We start from the raw sequence: 15854 nt of genomic DNA, 5'->3' as shown, positions 1-15854 counted from the left end.
CACAAACTTTCAAGCAATACTGTATACCCTTATTTACATTTTTCTTGAATGTTTAAGAAGGTTGTAAATAAATCAAAATATTTAAATAGCTGACCAGCTGTACATCAACTGAGTAGCATTATTTTTTCTTATGTCACAGGCAAACCTACAACAATGTGTGAGACCATGGGAAAAGCTGACATCTGGTTGATTAGAACTTACTGGGATTTTGAGTATCCACGTCCACTCCTGCCTAATTTCAAATTTGTTGGAGGACTGCACTGCAAACCTGCCAAACCTCTGCCAAAGGTAATGACTTTTCTTTGCCATGTATTTTGAAATATCTGCTCTTCTGAAATGTTTTTAATGCCTTTACATTTTTGCATTAAAACATGCATCAATCCTTACCTGAATAGACTTTATGCCAGATGTATCCTTGAAGAGGGATCTTATTTAGCTCCTGTATGAAACTCAGAAGGAAAGACAAGGAGGTTTCTTTATTGAGAGTGTGCTATGTGGCATTGCAGTCATGAAAGTCTGACTAAGGCAGGCTTACATTATATTTCATTGGCATTCAGTAGGCAGTCCTCATTCATTTTTGCCTTATACTCAAGGGTTAAACAGAGGCGAGAAAATGTATCCACAACTGAGCTCAAACAAACCTAATTTATATCAAAAGTCTTTTGAGCACTAGCATACCTAGACCCTATAGATAATATTTTCACCACATATTTAAGCACCACCTGGTCACTAGAATTACAGACATTTAAACATTCACACATATTATGACTCAGTAGGAAGATCAGAGACTGGCAAACTGCCTCACTGGAAACTATTTTCCAACTAATCAGTAAACTGATATATATTTCTGGGTGGGCAATAATTTAACTGATTTTTTTTTTTTACACTACTTTTTTTTTTTGTCATTGTAATGTTTTCAAATTTTGTGTGACAGTATGTGTTAATGTGTTTGTTCTTTAGGAACTGGAGGAGTTTGTTCAGAGTTCAGGAGATCATGGCATCGTTGTGTTCTCATTGGGTTCTATGATCAACAACCTGGCAATGGAAAGAGCAAACACTATTGCTTCTGCTCTTGGTCAGATCCCACAAAAGGTGTGTGACTACATTTTTAAAGCAATAGAACAGCTGCCACAGTTCTGGAAATATTTTTATAGTAATCTTGTCTATAGGGATTTCAGTCCCCAAAAAACAAAAGATATAGTACAAGACTGTAATTAATGTCTTTAATGTGGCAATAAAGTACTCTTTGTGAATAAATGGACAGTTCAGCCAAAAATCAAATTATTCAGTTCCGTATCATCATGTGGTTTCAAACCCATAAGTTTTGTTCATCTTCAAAACAAGTTCTTAAGATGCATCTAAAAAGGTTTACCAGTATACATTATTAAAAATACATTTCTATGTAGGAGAAATAAATAAACTTTTTTTTTTACAGAATCCAACTCCACTATGAACCTGTTTATATGCTCAGTGTCCTAGAGCAACTGTTAGTAAGTTATATGTGTATTTGCACAGGTTATTTGGCGTTACAGTGGGAAAACACCAGAAACTCTCGCCCCCAATACAAAACTCTATGACTGGATCCCACAGAATGATTTGCTTGGTAAGGAAAGTTTTGTCATGTGTGCTTATTATACATAATGAACATTAACTGATGTGTGATTGATACAGACTTCATTTTATCTGATAGGTCATCCAAAAACAAAGGTCTTCATTACCCATGGTGGGACAAATGGACTGTATGAGGCTATTTATCATGGTGTCCCAATGGTGGGCTTGCCACTGTTTGCTGATCAGCCTGATAACCTAATGCACATGAAAACCAAAGGAGCTGCTGTTGTTCTTGATATCAATGCAATGGAGTCCAAAGACCTGGTGGATGCTCTCAAGACTGTCACAGATAATCCATCGTGAGTTAGTCCTTCATGTGCTTGTAAAGATCTTTGAAATAATCCATTATTAAGGCATACACACACATTGTAGAGTACATAAATGTACATAAAAAGTTTTCTTTTTGGTCATTGGATTACAACAGTCACCTTCAGTATTCAATTAATTTTAATCCTAATGCCATAGTGTTAAGCAGTACTTCTATTTCTTCTTTAATCAGGTACAAGGAGAGCATCATGAGACTGTCCAGAATCCATCATGATCAGCCAATGAAGCCTCTGGATCAGGCAGTTTACTGGATCGAATTTGTGATGCGGCATAAAGGAGCTAAACATCTACGAGTTCAGGCACATGAGCTGAGCTGGTATCAGTACCACTGCCTGGATGTAGTGGCCTTCTTACTCGCAATTGTTGCACTGATCACATTCCTCTTGATTAAAACATGCTCTTTCCTTTTCCGCAAATGTTTCAGAAAGACTCGTCTTGATGGCAAAGCACAAAAGAGTAAAAAAGAGTAAATACAAAGAAGTTTACCATAGAAGCATTGCTGTCATTTGACTGTGGTACATGTCATGATTACATGTACGATGGCCAGTGTGCATTTTTTTTTCAATTCCAAACTGTATTTTCTTAATGAAACTAGCAAATGTGAATGTTTATGTAAAATAAAAAAATATATAAGATGACACAAATAAAAAAAAATTCTTTAATGTAATACATATTACTTTTTGCTGAGCTGTAAAGTAAAAATGTAGGCTCTTATTGAGGGGTTTATTTACACTTGATGGTTTTGATTCAGTGGGGGAACTCTAGTTGGAGAGTCAAGGAGTCACTTATTTATTGCATCATTTTAGGGCACTTTCAAATTTTCAGTCTCAAATAAAAATTCTAATCTAAAATCTATAATGAAACTAGATATTATAGGAATCTGCCCAAGTTAGAGATATAGTGCACTGGAATAAAAATTTACAGATAATGTACTCACCCCCTTGTCATCCAAGATGTTCATGTCTTTTTTTCTTCAGCCGTAAAGAAATTATGTTTTTTGATTTAAACTCCATATAATGGACTGATTGTCACAGTTCTGTCTGTTTGCATTCTTAGTTTCTCCCATTGTCTCCCTCCATCGATCTGTCTACTTTGGTTTAGTCCCTGTTAGCGTTATCTGGTTCACCTGTCTGTCATTATTAGTTAGCCTTTATATATCTGTCTTTGTCATGAGTTCCCTGTCAGTCTTTATTGTTGAATTGAGTTTCTGTGTGTGTGGATATCGCTCTGTGTTCCTGCCTGTTCCTCTTGAAAGTAATTAAAATAAGATTTGTTTCGTACGTTGTATCCTGTCTTCCATCCAGCACCAGCAACCGTAACACTGATATGGTGCCCCGATTTTGAACTTCCAAAATGCAGTTTAAATGCATCTTCAAACAATCCCAAATGCGGTTGTAAATGATCCCAGCTGAGGAAGAAGGGTCTTATCTAGCAAACTGATTGGTTATTTTCATTAAAAAAAATACAATTGAAATACTTTTTAATCTCAAACGCTCGTCTTGTCTTGCTCACCCTGAACTCTGTGTATTCTGCCTCAAGACAGTTAGGGTATGTCAAAAAACTTCAATCGTATTTTCTCCCTCAACTTCAAAAATCATTTCAAAATCATCCTACATTGCTGCAGAAGTACCGACCCAGTCTTTGCAAAGTGAACATGCAAAGAAGATCACCCTCAACAAAAAAGGTAAAACAGCCATATAGGACAATTTTTGCTGAAGTTGAGGGAGAACATGAGATGGGAATTTTTCAACATACCCTAACTGTCGTGACCCGGGAAAAAAACTGTTCAGGCAGAGTAAGACAAGACGAGCATTTGACATTAAAAAAATTAAATAAATTTTGTTATTTTTATAAAAATAACCAATTGTTTCGCTAGATAAGACCCTTCTTTCTCAGCTGGGATCGTTTAAAACCGCATTTAAACTGCATTTTGGAAGTTCAAAATCGGGGCACCATATCAGTCCATTATATGGAGAAAAATCGTGAAATGTTTCCCTTGGATTACAAGGGGTGAGTACATTATCTGTCAATTTTAAGTGCATTAAAGCTGATACATATCTGAAGATTTTATATATATTTTTGAACTAAATGTACATGTAAACCATTTTAATAAATGGACTTGTATTCATATGCATTCAACGCTTTGGTCACTAATGTAACCACTTGTTTTCTGAGATAACAGGAGTGAGCACAGTGTTCACACGCTATGGGGGAAACTCCTGTTTGCTCTGAATACTGAAGCTGCATAAATAAATAACATTTCAGCCTTGCAAAATGCGTGGAGCCAACTGCCTATATAAGACGGCACTGATTGCCATTTCATCAGAATTTTTTGGCTGATAAATGGCAACATCGACTCATGTGCAGCTTTATAGCATGGCTATGTACGCAGTGCTTGTTCCCTTTATCTCAGGGAACCAACGTTATGTTAGAAACCAGAGCATTCCCTTACAAAACACTCTCATATTGCTACTTGTCCAACAGCACTGTGCTTTATATAAATGCAGAATGAAAGCCGCTCTGCGAGCCCAGACCCAGGGCACCCCATAGTGAGGGTCCTAAGGAAGCATGAGCTAATAAAGGCACAAGCCCAGAGACCTTGGCAACAATAACCCTTTCCACTAACGGGTACAGGATGACTAGGCAGACAAAATCCATGCATGAAGGGCAGAGACGTCCAGGTTATAAAACCTAGCAAAGGTAGACGGTGAAGACAAGCTGGCTGCCGCACAGATATCTCCAGTGGAGACTCCACTGGACCAAAACAAGGAGGAGGCCAGTCCTTTGATGGTGTAAGTCCTCACTCCGACAGGGCACTGTAAGCCCACTGTGGCCAGGGTTATAGCATCAGCTGTCCAGCGTTATAAACTGCTTCGTAATATTTGTAATGTGATGTAATCTGTTGATGTTGTTGTTGATCACTGAGTTACCACAGATACAAAAATAAGTTCCAAAAGGACAATAAAACTAACTAACTATAACTGGGAGCCTTTTAGAGTGGCCTCCAATGCATACAGTGCATACTGGCTGGATCACTCTGTATAAAGTCTAAGGGCCCAGAATGAGGAGAGTAAATTAGGACCCTGCTAATCCTCACATGAGCACACTAGAGGGCACATAGCCATGTTTTGGTTTGAGAATGACTTTACAGTTGTTAGGCCCAAAATTAAGGCAGGAAGGCAGCCAAGTAATTGAAGTGAAGGCTTACAGACAAGCAGACCAGAGCTTCTCACTCCTTCAAGAAAAATAATGGCCAGTGAGAGTTGTCTTCTGAGGCAAAGAGGTCATCCTCTGCCCTCCCAAAGATCTCCCAAATACACCATTTGGGGGTGGAGTGTCCATTCTTCTGGAGACACACTGCCCAGTTCCCTAGATTAGTCTGCCTGGCATGTGGACTGAGATTGGACTGAGGTGCCTGAGATTGAGGATGGGCATGAGCTAACCATCTTTCTTTGGAACAAGGAAGAAGCAGCTGTAAAAATCTAAACCATTTCCATGGCAGCTTTTGCCAGCAGACACTTTACTTCAGATTGGAGAACGATTAGCCCTCTGAATATATATCTGACATATCTGATTCAGAATTGTTAATTACTCTACTTAATTATTACTCTAATTATTCTATTATTTTATTATTATTCAAATCGATATTCATATTTTTTCCAGCTCATTTTACAATTCGAAAGGAAATAAATCTTAATAACTACTTTTAATTGTATGTATATAATCAATAAATTAAGAACGATAAATAACTAGTTTCGAATAAGGAACGCATGCCTAAGCTTGCTTTTATGCATGATATTGTCACAATTGGCAGAACACAAAATGTTTTTGTTGAGTCATGGCGCCATCTTGTGGAATGATTGACTAGAACATACTGAGGTAGGAAAAGTGGGACATTTCAACTCCAATATTTCTACCTTCAGCTTCGTCTCAAATGCAGCATTCATTTTTGGTTACTCCCACAATTTGGGCCATCATGGGGTGTGTAGTGTGTGTAGTAAAAGGGTCAGGTTAGGACAAAGTCAGAAGGCAAAACTATTCAGTTACTCTCCCGACTCACCCCGGTTCGAAGCATGATCAATCTTCCCCTGCACAGCCACACTACCATATACATCAGTACCTGATAGATAATGATAGATGTTCACTAATAAATTACCACTATGTCAAAAAGACCAACACCCTCTGGTGCCCAGGGAAGAAAAAAATAAGAAGAGAAGAACAACAACAACAGGACAGAGACAGATGTAATGTGATGTAATGAATGATGATCATATAAATAAACTAGACGAGGTAAAAGTTTGTGAACAAACTTTATGTTGGCCTAGTCTAAAAGTTTAAAATAGGGCATATGTCTGGAGTTTCAGGGATCCGAGTTTTTGTGTCACATGATAACACATTAAAACATTCACTAATGTTAAGAAATGATACCTTATTGTAAGTGTACCATTTCACTATAATCCTCTTTTTTTAATAAGAAAATGTAACGCCCAATAGTCACACACTCCTCCATTTCTCTCTTCAGGTGCACTTTTTTATTTTACTGGATGGTAAAATGCTGTGAAGTTTTGCACAGACAATGTACACCATTTTAAGATTTTTTTTCTGCTCACAAACGTGGACACAAATGGCCTAAAAACAAATCTATCTGTAGACAGCAGGGTGGGCGGATCGATCCTAATATTGATAGTATGGATACCAACGTTGGTATTGGTATCAGATCGATACTAACCTGATGAGATGGATACTTTAGGTTAATTTTCTCTCTTCTACATTTAATACATTGCTTACTACATTCAGCAAAAAGTAGAAATGTTGGTAACACTTTAGAATACAGTTCCATCATTAATGAATAACTACACAGGAACAAATGACTAATGCACTATTAACATTCTAGTAACTAATATTTAACTAACAAGAAACTCTAATTAACAAATCAGTAATAGCACTCAGTTGAACATGGTAGTTCACTATTAGCTAATCAGTAACTACTTTTTTTTTTCATATCTCCCAGAGAACTACTAAGAACTACTATATACATGTTCATAATTAATATAAATAATGCAAAATGTATAATTAATTCCAAAGTGAAGATCATGAGAACTCCTTAGTAATGACTAAAGTCATTAAAAACTATTGAGGTTTTTGTAAGGTTCTGGATAGTACTTCCGATGGCTTTGGTAACACTTGAGTCATTACTAGTGGGTTACCATGATCTTCACTTTAGAATACTGATCCAAATAATTAGTAATTCCTTCTGAAGTATGTAGTAACACTTGAGTCACTACTATCTAAAACCTTACATATACCTTAATAGCTTACAGTGATTTCAGTCGTTACTAGAGAGTTCTCATGATCTTCACTTTAGAATTAATTATAAATTTTGCATCATTCACATTAATTATGAACATGTATATAGTAGTTCTTAGTAGTTCTTTAGGAGCTATGAAAAAATAGTAGTTACTGAGCACTATGACTTACTGATTCATTAATCAGAATTTCTTGTTAGCCAATAGTAGTTACTAGAATGTTAATAGTGCTGTTCCGCCCTTCGACGTTTAGTTCGTTTCCTAGTCGGACCCGTTTAGCGACGGACCTAGTGTTCGAGCCAGCAACAGCGCTGAATTCACCCACGAGTCTGCGTCATTACAGAGTTTGGTCAAATCTTTGTCTTCTTACAGACTTAAATGAGGAAAACTTGAGAAATAAAACTGAGGAAGAGAAAAAAGGGAACAAAAGATAAAACATCAATCCTCAACAAGACTTCTGGAGTTTCTCTTCATTGCTGTTAACTATCTGTCTAGCCGTACAAATCAGACGTCGTACGTGCGAGGGCAGAATAGTAAGAAGACAGTAATACACCAAGTTCATCACGAAGCAGTTCAACACTCATCACTGATTCAGCGTTGCTGACGCATCGACATCCAAGCAACTAGGATGGATGAACGGAGTAATAACGAAGAAATGTATCAGTCCTTGGTGACTAGATCCATCGCCCAATCAAGTAGAAAATCATCAACAACAAGCTCTGCTGTACTCAGAGCTCGAGCCAGAGCCGAAGCTGCCCGCATGCAGGTCTCATTCGCTCAGAAAGAAGCAGAGATGATGGTTGAAGAAGCAACATTAAAAGCAAAAATGCACATTCTAAAGATGGAAAAAGAGGCAGCTACAGCCACCGCAGAAGAAGCAGTGTTTGCGGCTGCTGTGGAAAATGCAGATTTGGATTCTCATCATGACATTGACTTATCACTCTTGCCATCCAATGCTGCACAACGGACAAGTGAGTACGTTTTGCAACACAGCAGTCGTGCCTCAGAATCCATACCTATGCACACATCTTCACAACTTGCAGTAGAGACAGTCAAACAAGAAATGAGTAACCTCAGAATTGACAACGAAGATACTCACCTACTAATAGCTCCTAAAAATGTGAAATCTCAACCATCAGTGAGCACCATACAACATACTCCTGGAAACGTCCCTCCTGTGCAAACACAGATAAAAAGACATTTCAAACCACATGTAGATGCGACTTACCTGAGACAGCCTACACAGCGGAGGTGGGACGCTGACAATTCTGTAAAGCATACAGCAACCACGCCAGATGTCACAAAATACCTAATGCGAAGAGAAATGGTTACATCTGGTTTGATGGAGTTCGATGACCAACCAGAGAACTATTGGGCATGGAAAACTTCTTTTCGAAGTGTCATTGATGAACTCACCTTATCTCCAAGAGAAGAGTTAGACCTCTTGATTAAATGGCTCGGGCCAGCGTCTAAGGAACAAGCAAGAAGAATCAGAGCCATAAACAGCCACAACTCAGCTGCAGGGCTTAGCATGGTTTGGCAAAGACTAAAAGAGACCTATGGAACCCCAGAGGCAGTTGAACATTCACTCCTGAAGAGGATCGAGGAATTCCCCAGAATTTCAAACAGAGACAATGTGAGATTAAGAGAGCTTGGAGACATTTTGCTTGAACTCGAATATGCTAAAGAAGGAGGATACCTCCCTGGACTAGCATATCTCGATACATCACGCGGAGTGAACCCCATATTAGAAAAGCTCCCATTTAGTCTTCAAGAAAAGTGGATTTCCCAAGGGTCAAAGTACAAAGAATGCAACCATGTCCCCTATCCACCTTTCACCTTCTTTTCACAGTTTATTCGTTCTGAAGCTAAAACCAGAAATGACCCTAGCTTTATGATATCTCAAGCTCATTACTCAGGTCCAACCAAAACAGAGAGACCCACAAGATATAAAGTACCAGTGTCTGTGAGGAAGACTGACGTGTTTTCTGAAGCTAGAGCAGCTCCTACAGGCTCTGTTGAAAAAAGAGCTATGGATCCAGACAGACTATGCCCCTTGCACAACAAACCTCATGCACTCAGAAAATGCCGTACCTTCCGCAGCAAGCCAATAGAGGAACGTAAAACCTACCTCAGGGAGAAGAACATCTGCTTCAGGTGCTGTGGTTCGACCAATCATAGAGCAAAAGACTGTGATAAAGAAATAGTATGCAGGGAATGTGGCAGCAAGACGCACACATCAGCTTTACATCCTGGTCCAGCACCCTGGTTCTCAGAAGTTTCAGCAGATCAAGGCGAGGAGGAGGAGACACACGAGACTCCTCCTGGAACTCTCCCCGCAGTAACATCAAAATGTACGGAGGTTTGTGGGGGAAATACCAATGCCAAATCCTGCTGCAGAATATGTTTGGTTAAAGTATACCCTGAAGATCATCCAGGAAAGGTAATTCAGACATATGTAGTGTTAGACGATCAGAGCAATCGTTCTCTTGCTCGCCCTGAGTTCTTTGACCACTTTGGCCTCTATGAAAAAGCGTCTCCCTATACATTAAAGACTTGCGCTGGTGTTATGGAAACCTCAGGGAGGAGAGCAACAAATTTTGTGGTGGAATCCTTTGATGGAAAGATCAAGATCAAGCTTCCAACCCTCATTGAGTGTGAAATGATTCCAGACGACCGAGCTGAAATCCCCACACCCGAAATAGCTCGCTATTTTCCCCATCTGAGACATGTAGCAGATAAGATACCACCACTCAATAAAAATGCTCAGATCCTTATCCTGCTAGGAAGAGACATTTTGCGAGTGCATAAAGTGAGGCAGCAGTATAACGGAGACCATGAAGACCCCTACGCTCAACGGCTTGATCTCGGGTGGGTAATTGTAGGAGACGTATGTCTAGACCGGGCTCACAAACCACCCAGTGTCAGCGTGTACAAGACACACACACTGCCTAATGGACGGACATCCATGTTAAGTCCCTGTCCTAACAAAATTCAAGTGAAAGAGACACTTAACAGAAAAAACACTCATCAACCAAGAAGTCTGGACTGCGCATCCCAAGGGGAGGAGACAGAAAAACTTGGAGCCACAGTCTTCGACAGCCACCCTGATGATGAAAAGGTAGCTCTGTCAGTAGATGATCAAACATTCCTGGACATCATGGACAAAGAGGTTTATGTGGATCAGGCGAATAGCTGGGTAGCACCGCTACCATTCTGCAAACACCGCCGTCGTCTTCCAAACAACAGAGAGATGGCTCTGCGACGACTCGCATCCCTCAGACGAACTCTAGATAGATGCACAGACATGAGAGAACACTTCCTGGAGTTCATGGGAAAGGTATTTGAGAATGACCACGCAGAAACAGCACCCGAACTCGAGGAACATCAAGAAAGGTGGTACTTACCTCTGTTCGGGGTCTATCATCCTCAAAAACCAAATCAAATAAAGGTTGTTTTTGATTCAAGCGCCAAACATGACGGTGTGTCGCTGAATGACGTCCTGCTCAGTGGGCCAGACTTAAACAATGCCCTGCTGGGTATCTTAATCCGCTTCAGGAAAGAGAACATCACAGTCACCGCTGATATTCAGCAGATGTTCTACGCATTTGTTGTTCGAGAGGATCATCGTGATTATTTGCGGTTCCTTTGGTACAAGGATAACGACTTGAACAATAACATCACTGAATACAGAATGAAGGTGCACATATTTGGCAACAGCCCCTCACCATCAGTTGCCATTTATGGTCTAAGGAGAGCTGCACAAGAGTATCAGGATGAGTACGGCACAGACAGCAAGGAGTTCGTCATGAGGAACTTCTACGTGGACGACGGATTGACGTCGGTTCCGACAGAAGAGGAAGCTATTGATCTTCTACAGAGGACTCAAAAAATGTTAGCAGCATCGAACTTAAAACTCCATAAAATCGCTTCCAATAGCAGCAAAGTCATGACAGCGTTTGCCCCAGAGGACCTTGCGAAAGACCTAAAAGACCTCGACTTTAGTGCAGATCCACTCCCACTTCAGCGGAGCCTTGGACTGATATGGAATCTGGAGAGTGACAGTTTCGGTTTCCAAGTATCTCAAGAGGAGAAACCGTTCACAAAAAGAGGCATCTTGTCAACAGTTCAGAGCATCTATGATCCACTGGGCTTTGTGGCTCCCATCACAATCCAAGGAAAGGTTCTCATCAGAGAACTGTCGTCCAAAGAATATGATTGGGATGATCCTCTCCCACCAGACAAGCAAGAGTCCTGGAAGTTGTGGAGAGAGTCTCTTCTGGAACTAGAGAAGCTACACTTCAAGAGAAGGTATGTGCCTATGCCTCTTGTTTCATCTCAAAGTCGAGAGCTCTGTTTATTCTCTGATGCTTCCACTCAGGCTATCGCTGCAGTAGCCTACCTGCGTGTCACCAATGATGAAGACCAATGCCACGTAGGATTCGTTATGGGCAAAGCGAAGTTGGCACCGCATCCAGCCCATACAGTTCCACGTTTGGAGTTGTGTGCCGCTGTCCTGGCAGCCGAAATGGCGGACACAATCTGCTGCGAGATGGACATTGAGATGCATGCAGTGAGATTTTTCACTGATAGCAGGATTGTTCTCGGGTACATCCATAACACCTCCAGAAGATTTCATGTGTATGTCGCCAACCGAGTCAATCGCATCAGGAAATCAAGTCATTCACAACAATGGCAGTATGTTGCCACTGAACAGAATCCGGCAGATCACGCCACCAGACCCATGTCTGTAGACATCCTCAGAGCCTCTAACTGGTTCTCAGGCCCGGAATTCTTGAAAAGCAGCAGTGAGCCTCCACAAAGCGACAGCTTTGGTCTTGTTAACCCAGAACTTGATGTTGAAGTAAGAGCCCAAGTTGCTGTCAACTACACCAAAGCTACAGAAGGTCAGTTCAGCTCAGCACGCTTTGAACGATTTTCTAGCTGGAAGAGACTACTGCAAGCCATCACAAAACTTATTCAAGTAACAAGAACATACTCCAAGACTCAAAAAGTGGACGCAGTTGATGCACGGTGGCAAGCTAAAACAGTCGTCATTCGTTGTGTACAGCAAGAGTTCTATGGAGAAGAGTTAAAATGTTTGGGAGATGGGATTCAGCTCTCAAAAAAGAGTTCACTGAGAAAGTTAAATCCCTTCATCGATGAGGATGGACTCCTTCGGATTGGAGGACGCCTTACCAACGCTGACTTACCCAGAGACGAGAGACATCCCGTCATACTGCCCAAAACTCATCACATCGCATCTCTAATAGTGAGACATTACCATGAGGACGTTTTCCATCAAGGTCGTCATTTTACGGAAGGTGCCGTCCGGTCAGCAGGAGTGTGGATAGTGGGAGGTAAACGGCTGGTGTCAAGTGTCATCTATAACTGTGTGACCTGCAAAAAACTGAGAGGGCGGTTAATGGAGCAGAAAATGGCACCACTACCAGCTGACAGACTCACCTCAGAACCCCCTTTTACCCATGTCGGTCTGGACGTCTTCGGACCATGGAGCATTGTCACTCGGCGCACTCGTGGAGGTAGTGCTGAAAGTAAGCGATGGGCAGTGTTATTCACATGCATGAGCACGAGAGCAACACACATAGAAGTGTTAGAATCCATGTCTACTTCAAGTTTTATAAATGCCTTACGCCGATTCTTTGCTATCCGTGGGTCATCTAAACAGCTTCGCTCCGACAGAGGCACAAACTTTATTGGAGCGTGCAAAGAGTTAAAATTCAACATCAGTGATCCAGAACTGACAAGTTTCCTTGACAAGCAGGGATGCTCGTGGACGTTCAACTCCCCCCATTCATCCCATATGGGAGGTTGTTGGGAAAGACTGATAGGAGTAGCACGTCGCATTCTGGAAGGGATGTTGCTGCGGTCTGACACGAAACACCTCACACATGAAGTGTTGACGACACTGATGGCAGAAGTCATGGCCATTCTTAATGCCAGGCCATTGATTTCAGTGTCAACTGATCCTGACAATCCTTCAATATTGACACCTGCAATGATTCTCACTCAAAAGATAACTCCAGTGACAGCGCCTCCAGGTGACTTTGATCATAAGGATCTGCACAAAAGTCAGTGGAAACAAGTGCAGTGTTTGGCAGAGAGCTTCTGGAAACGTTGGAGGCAGGAGTACCTGGTGACTCTCCAGAAACGTCACAAGTGGACTGATGACAAGCCAAACATACAAGTAGATGATGTAGTTCTGATGAAAGACAGTCAGGCTAAACGGAACGACTGGCCAATTGGACTTGTGGTAAAGACATTGCCTAGCAAAGACAACAAAGTCCGCAAGGTTGAAGTTAAAGTTGTAAGGCAAGGAACAACAAAAACTTACTCTAGCGAGAGATGAAACGGTAGAAATTCACTACTGTGGAAACACCAGTAACTTATCTACCTTATTTTTCAATGCAGAAGGAAGCTTTTTTCTGTGAATGTGCGAAGCTTCCGCTTCATTAGGCATGGTAGGGAAATCATGTGAAAAATAACTGCTGTCTAAAAACAATTTTTATAATTAAGACAATACATTAAAATTAGCCAGACCCATTCATTTTACAGAACTTGGCCTTTTTTATAGAGTATCACTGATTTGAAAAAGGGGATATTACTTATAAAGATTAAAAATACCACTGGGTGGATTTTTATCATTATAGGGTGTTTGTGTACACACACCACCAACACACATTTCGTTGCCTTGGAATTTGACATTTTTGTCAAACTTGTGTTCACATATTCTTATTCTGTGACAACTTATTTACATTATGTGATGTTTTTTTGTTTGTTTGTTTTTTGTTTTTTTAAAGTTGTGGACTTTTGGGACATTTTGGGACTTATTATTTGGAAAACAAAAAAAGTTCTATCTACAAAGTCGAACTCTAACTTGGTTCTGTAAGGTTCTACCCGTAAGCCAATCAGCACTTTGAATGCACACAAGAGGACCAAACAGGATCAACTAGATATAAGTCTGGGTCTCTAAAGACCCGAATATGTAATGATTGCGGAAACATTCATGCAGTGTAAAGTCTTAAAATGTCTTAACAGTATTAGCAGTATTAACCCTTAAAGATCAAATAGTCAACAATTTAAATGATGGGGTCTTAATTACCACAATAAACGTCAGCATGTTATCTCAGCCATGCTGATCTAAAGAGAAAGCCATTTTTCCTGTCCCGCTTTTTGTGGAATAAAGTCCCGGTCAGATGGATTAGAGGAACTGCTTTAACTGTTCCTGCAATAATGTGTTTAATTACCCACTATAATCATGCCTGAAATCAATTATCTGTTCTGGACAAAATATTTAACACTGCCTTTTATGCCTCACTTAAACAAGAAAAAATTATTTGTCCTAAAATATGAAATAAATGTGATAAAGAAAGCATTAAATTTACCTTTCTCATACATGCTGACACATTGTTACAACACTAATTTCATGTTTTAAAACAAATTAGAAGTAAACTATTTGTATTTCTTGAAAATGGTTGCTTCAGTTAATGTTTTGCAAGATAGAACCCTATAATTCCATGTGGGAAATGACTTCTTAGAATTAGAAGGTTCTATCTGCATTTGACCTGTTCCGAAAATCTGCATTTAAAAATTTGAGAGGATTTTGATATTGTATATTTAGAATACATTTTGGGTCTCTGTCATTTTAACGTAGGTAAGGGACTTGTTCCCCATATAATTTTTGCTATATGGCATGCAAAAACATTGAAGCTCAATATCTCAAAACCACTCCTTACAATTACAAGGCGGCAACTTATGTTCAAACAACATGTAAAAGTAGGTTTTGCATCCGATGACCCCTTTAAACATATACTTATTAAAAAAAGAGAAATATATGTCATTAATATCTGTAAAATAAGTAAATTAGCTGAATTTGTTTAAGTGCAGGATTTCAGAAATGAGTACACCCTATTTAATTTAACAAATGTATAATATACTAGTACTTAGTATGTCCTCCATAATTAAGTTTACTGTCTGAGCCTTTTTGAAGTGTACAAGTTCATGACAAATTGTCACGTCTGTCTTGTTTAACTCCTGGAGTACGGCTCATTAAATGCCCTGATCTCTAATGGAGAGTGTTGCTTAACTCACCTCTACAAAATCGCCCCACAGATGCTTGAGAGTGTTAAGATTGGATGAAATGCATGTCCACTTAAGAATTTCACCTCATGTGAATGCATATCATCATTGTCAGGCTAAAAATGTCCAACAGTGCAGGGAATGTGAATAGGGTAGCATCATTTGTGTTTTTGTACTATAATTACACAATGGTGTGAAATCATGACAGCACTGATACAGCACAACTACCTCACATCTTTAGCACTCTTGCATCCATATTAGAGCTTTACTTCTCACTGTACTCTAGCAACACCATATTTTGGATGTTTCTCATGTTTGATAACCGCCAGCAGAAGAACAGCGAATGCCAGGAGTTGCGCCAAAGGTTGCGCACTCAAAAACAAAGCCCACTAGACAGGTTCTTTGCTAGGCGGGATACAGCTTCGACCGGAAACTAACATTGAAATTAATTGTTTTAACTATTAGATTGGGTTTTATTAATGTATACACCTACCCCAACCCTAAACTTAG

At 40.0% G+C, this 15854-nt stretch overlaps 1 protein-coding gene across 10 annotated transcripts in view; it reads left to right on the top strand.

The window, feature by feature from the left end:
* Positions 1 to 15854, top strand: part of LOC127165527 (UDP-glucuronosyltransferase 2A1) — a 196047-nt gene that overhangs the window by 32131 nt on the left and 148062 nt on the right. For 6 of the 10 annotated variants that reach the window (XM_051110243.1, XM_051110242.1, XM_051110241.1 and 3 more), the window contains 5 exons: positions 140 to 288; positions 961 to 1092; positions 1516 to 1603; positions 1691 to 1910; positions 2111 to 3218. The exons of 3 other annotated variants lie outside the window; for them this stretch is intronic. In XM_051110243.1, coding sequence (XP_050966200.1) covers positions 140 to 288; positions 961 to 1092; positions 1516 to 1603; positions 1691 to 1910; positions 2111 to 2408 — 887 coding nt within the window. In that variant the 3' untranslated portion in view covers positions 2409 to 3218. Of the gene's footprint in view, positions 1 to 139; positions 289 to 960; positions 1093 to 1515; positions 1604 to 1690; positions 1915 to 2110; positions 3219 to 15854 lie in introns of those variants that run through there. One more of the 10 variants, XM_051110250.1, reaches the window with a different exon arrangement.

Source organism: Labeo rohita, chromosome 5, assembly GCF_022985175.1.
Source record: "Labeo rohita strain BAU-BD-2019 chromosome 5, IGBB_LRoh.1.0, whole genome shotgun sequence".
Classification (NCBI taxonomy): Eukaryota; Metazoa; Chordata; class Actinopteri; order Cypriniformes; family Cyprinidae; genus Labeo; species Labeo rohita.
Note: the sequence above shows the minus strand (reverse complement) of the source record. Positions and strands in the feature narration are given on the sequence as shown.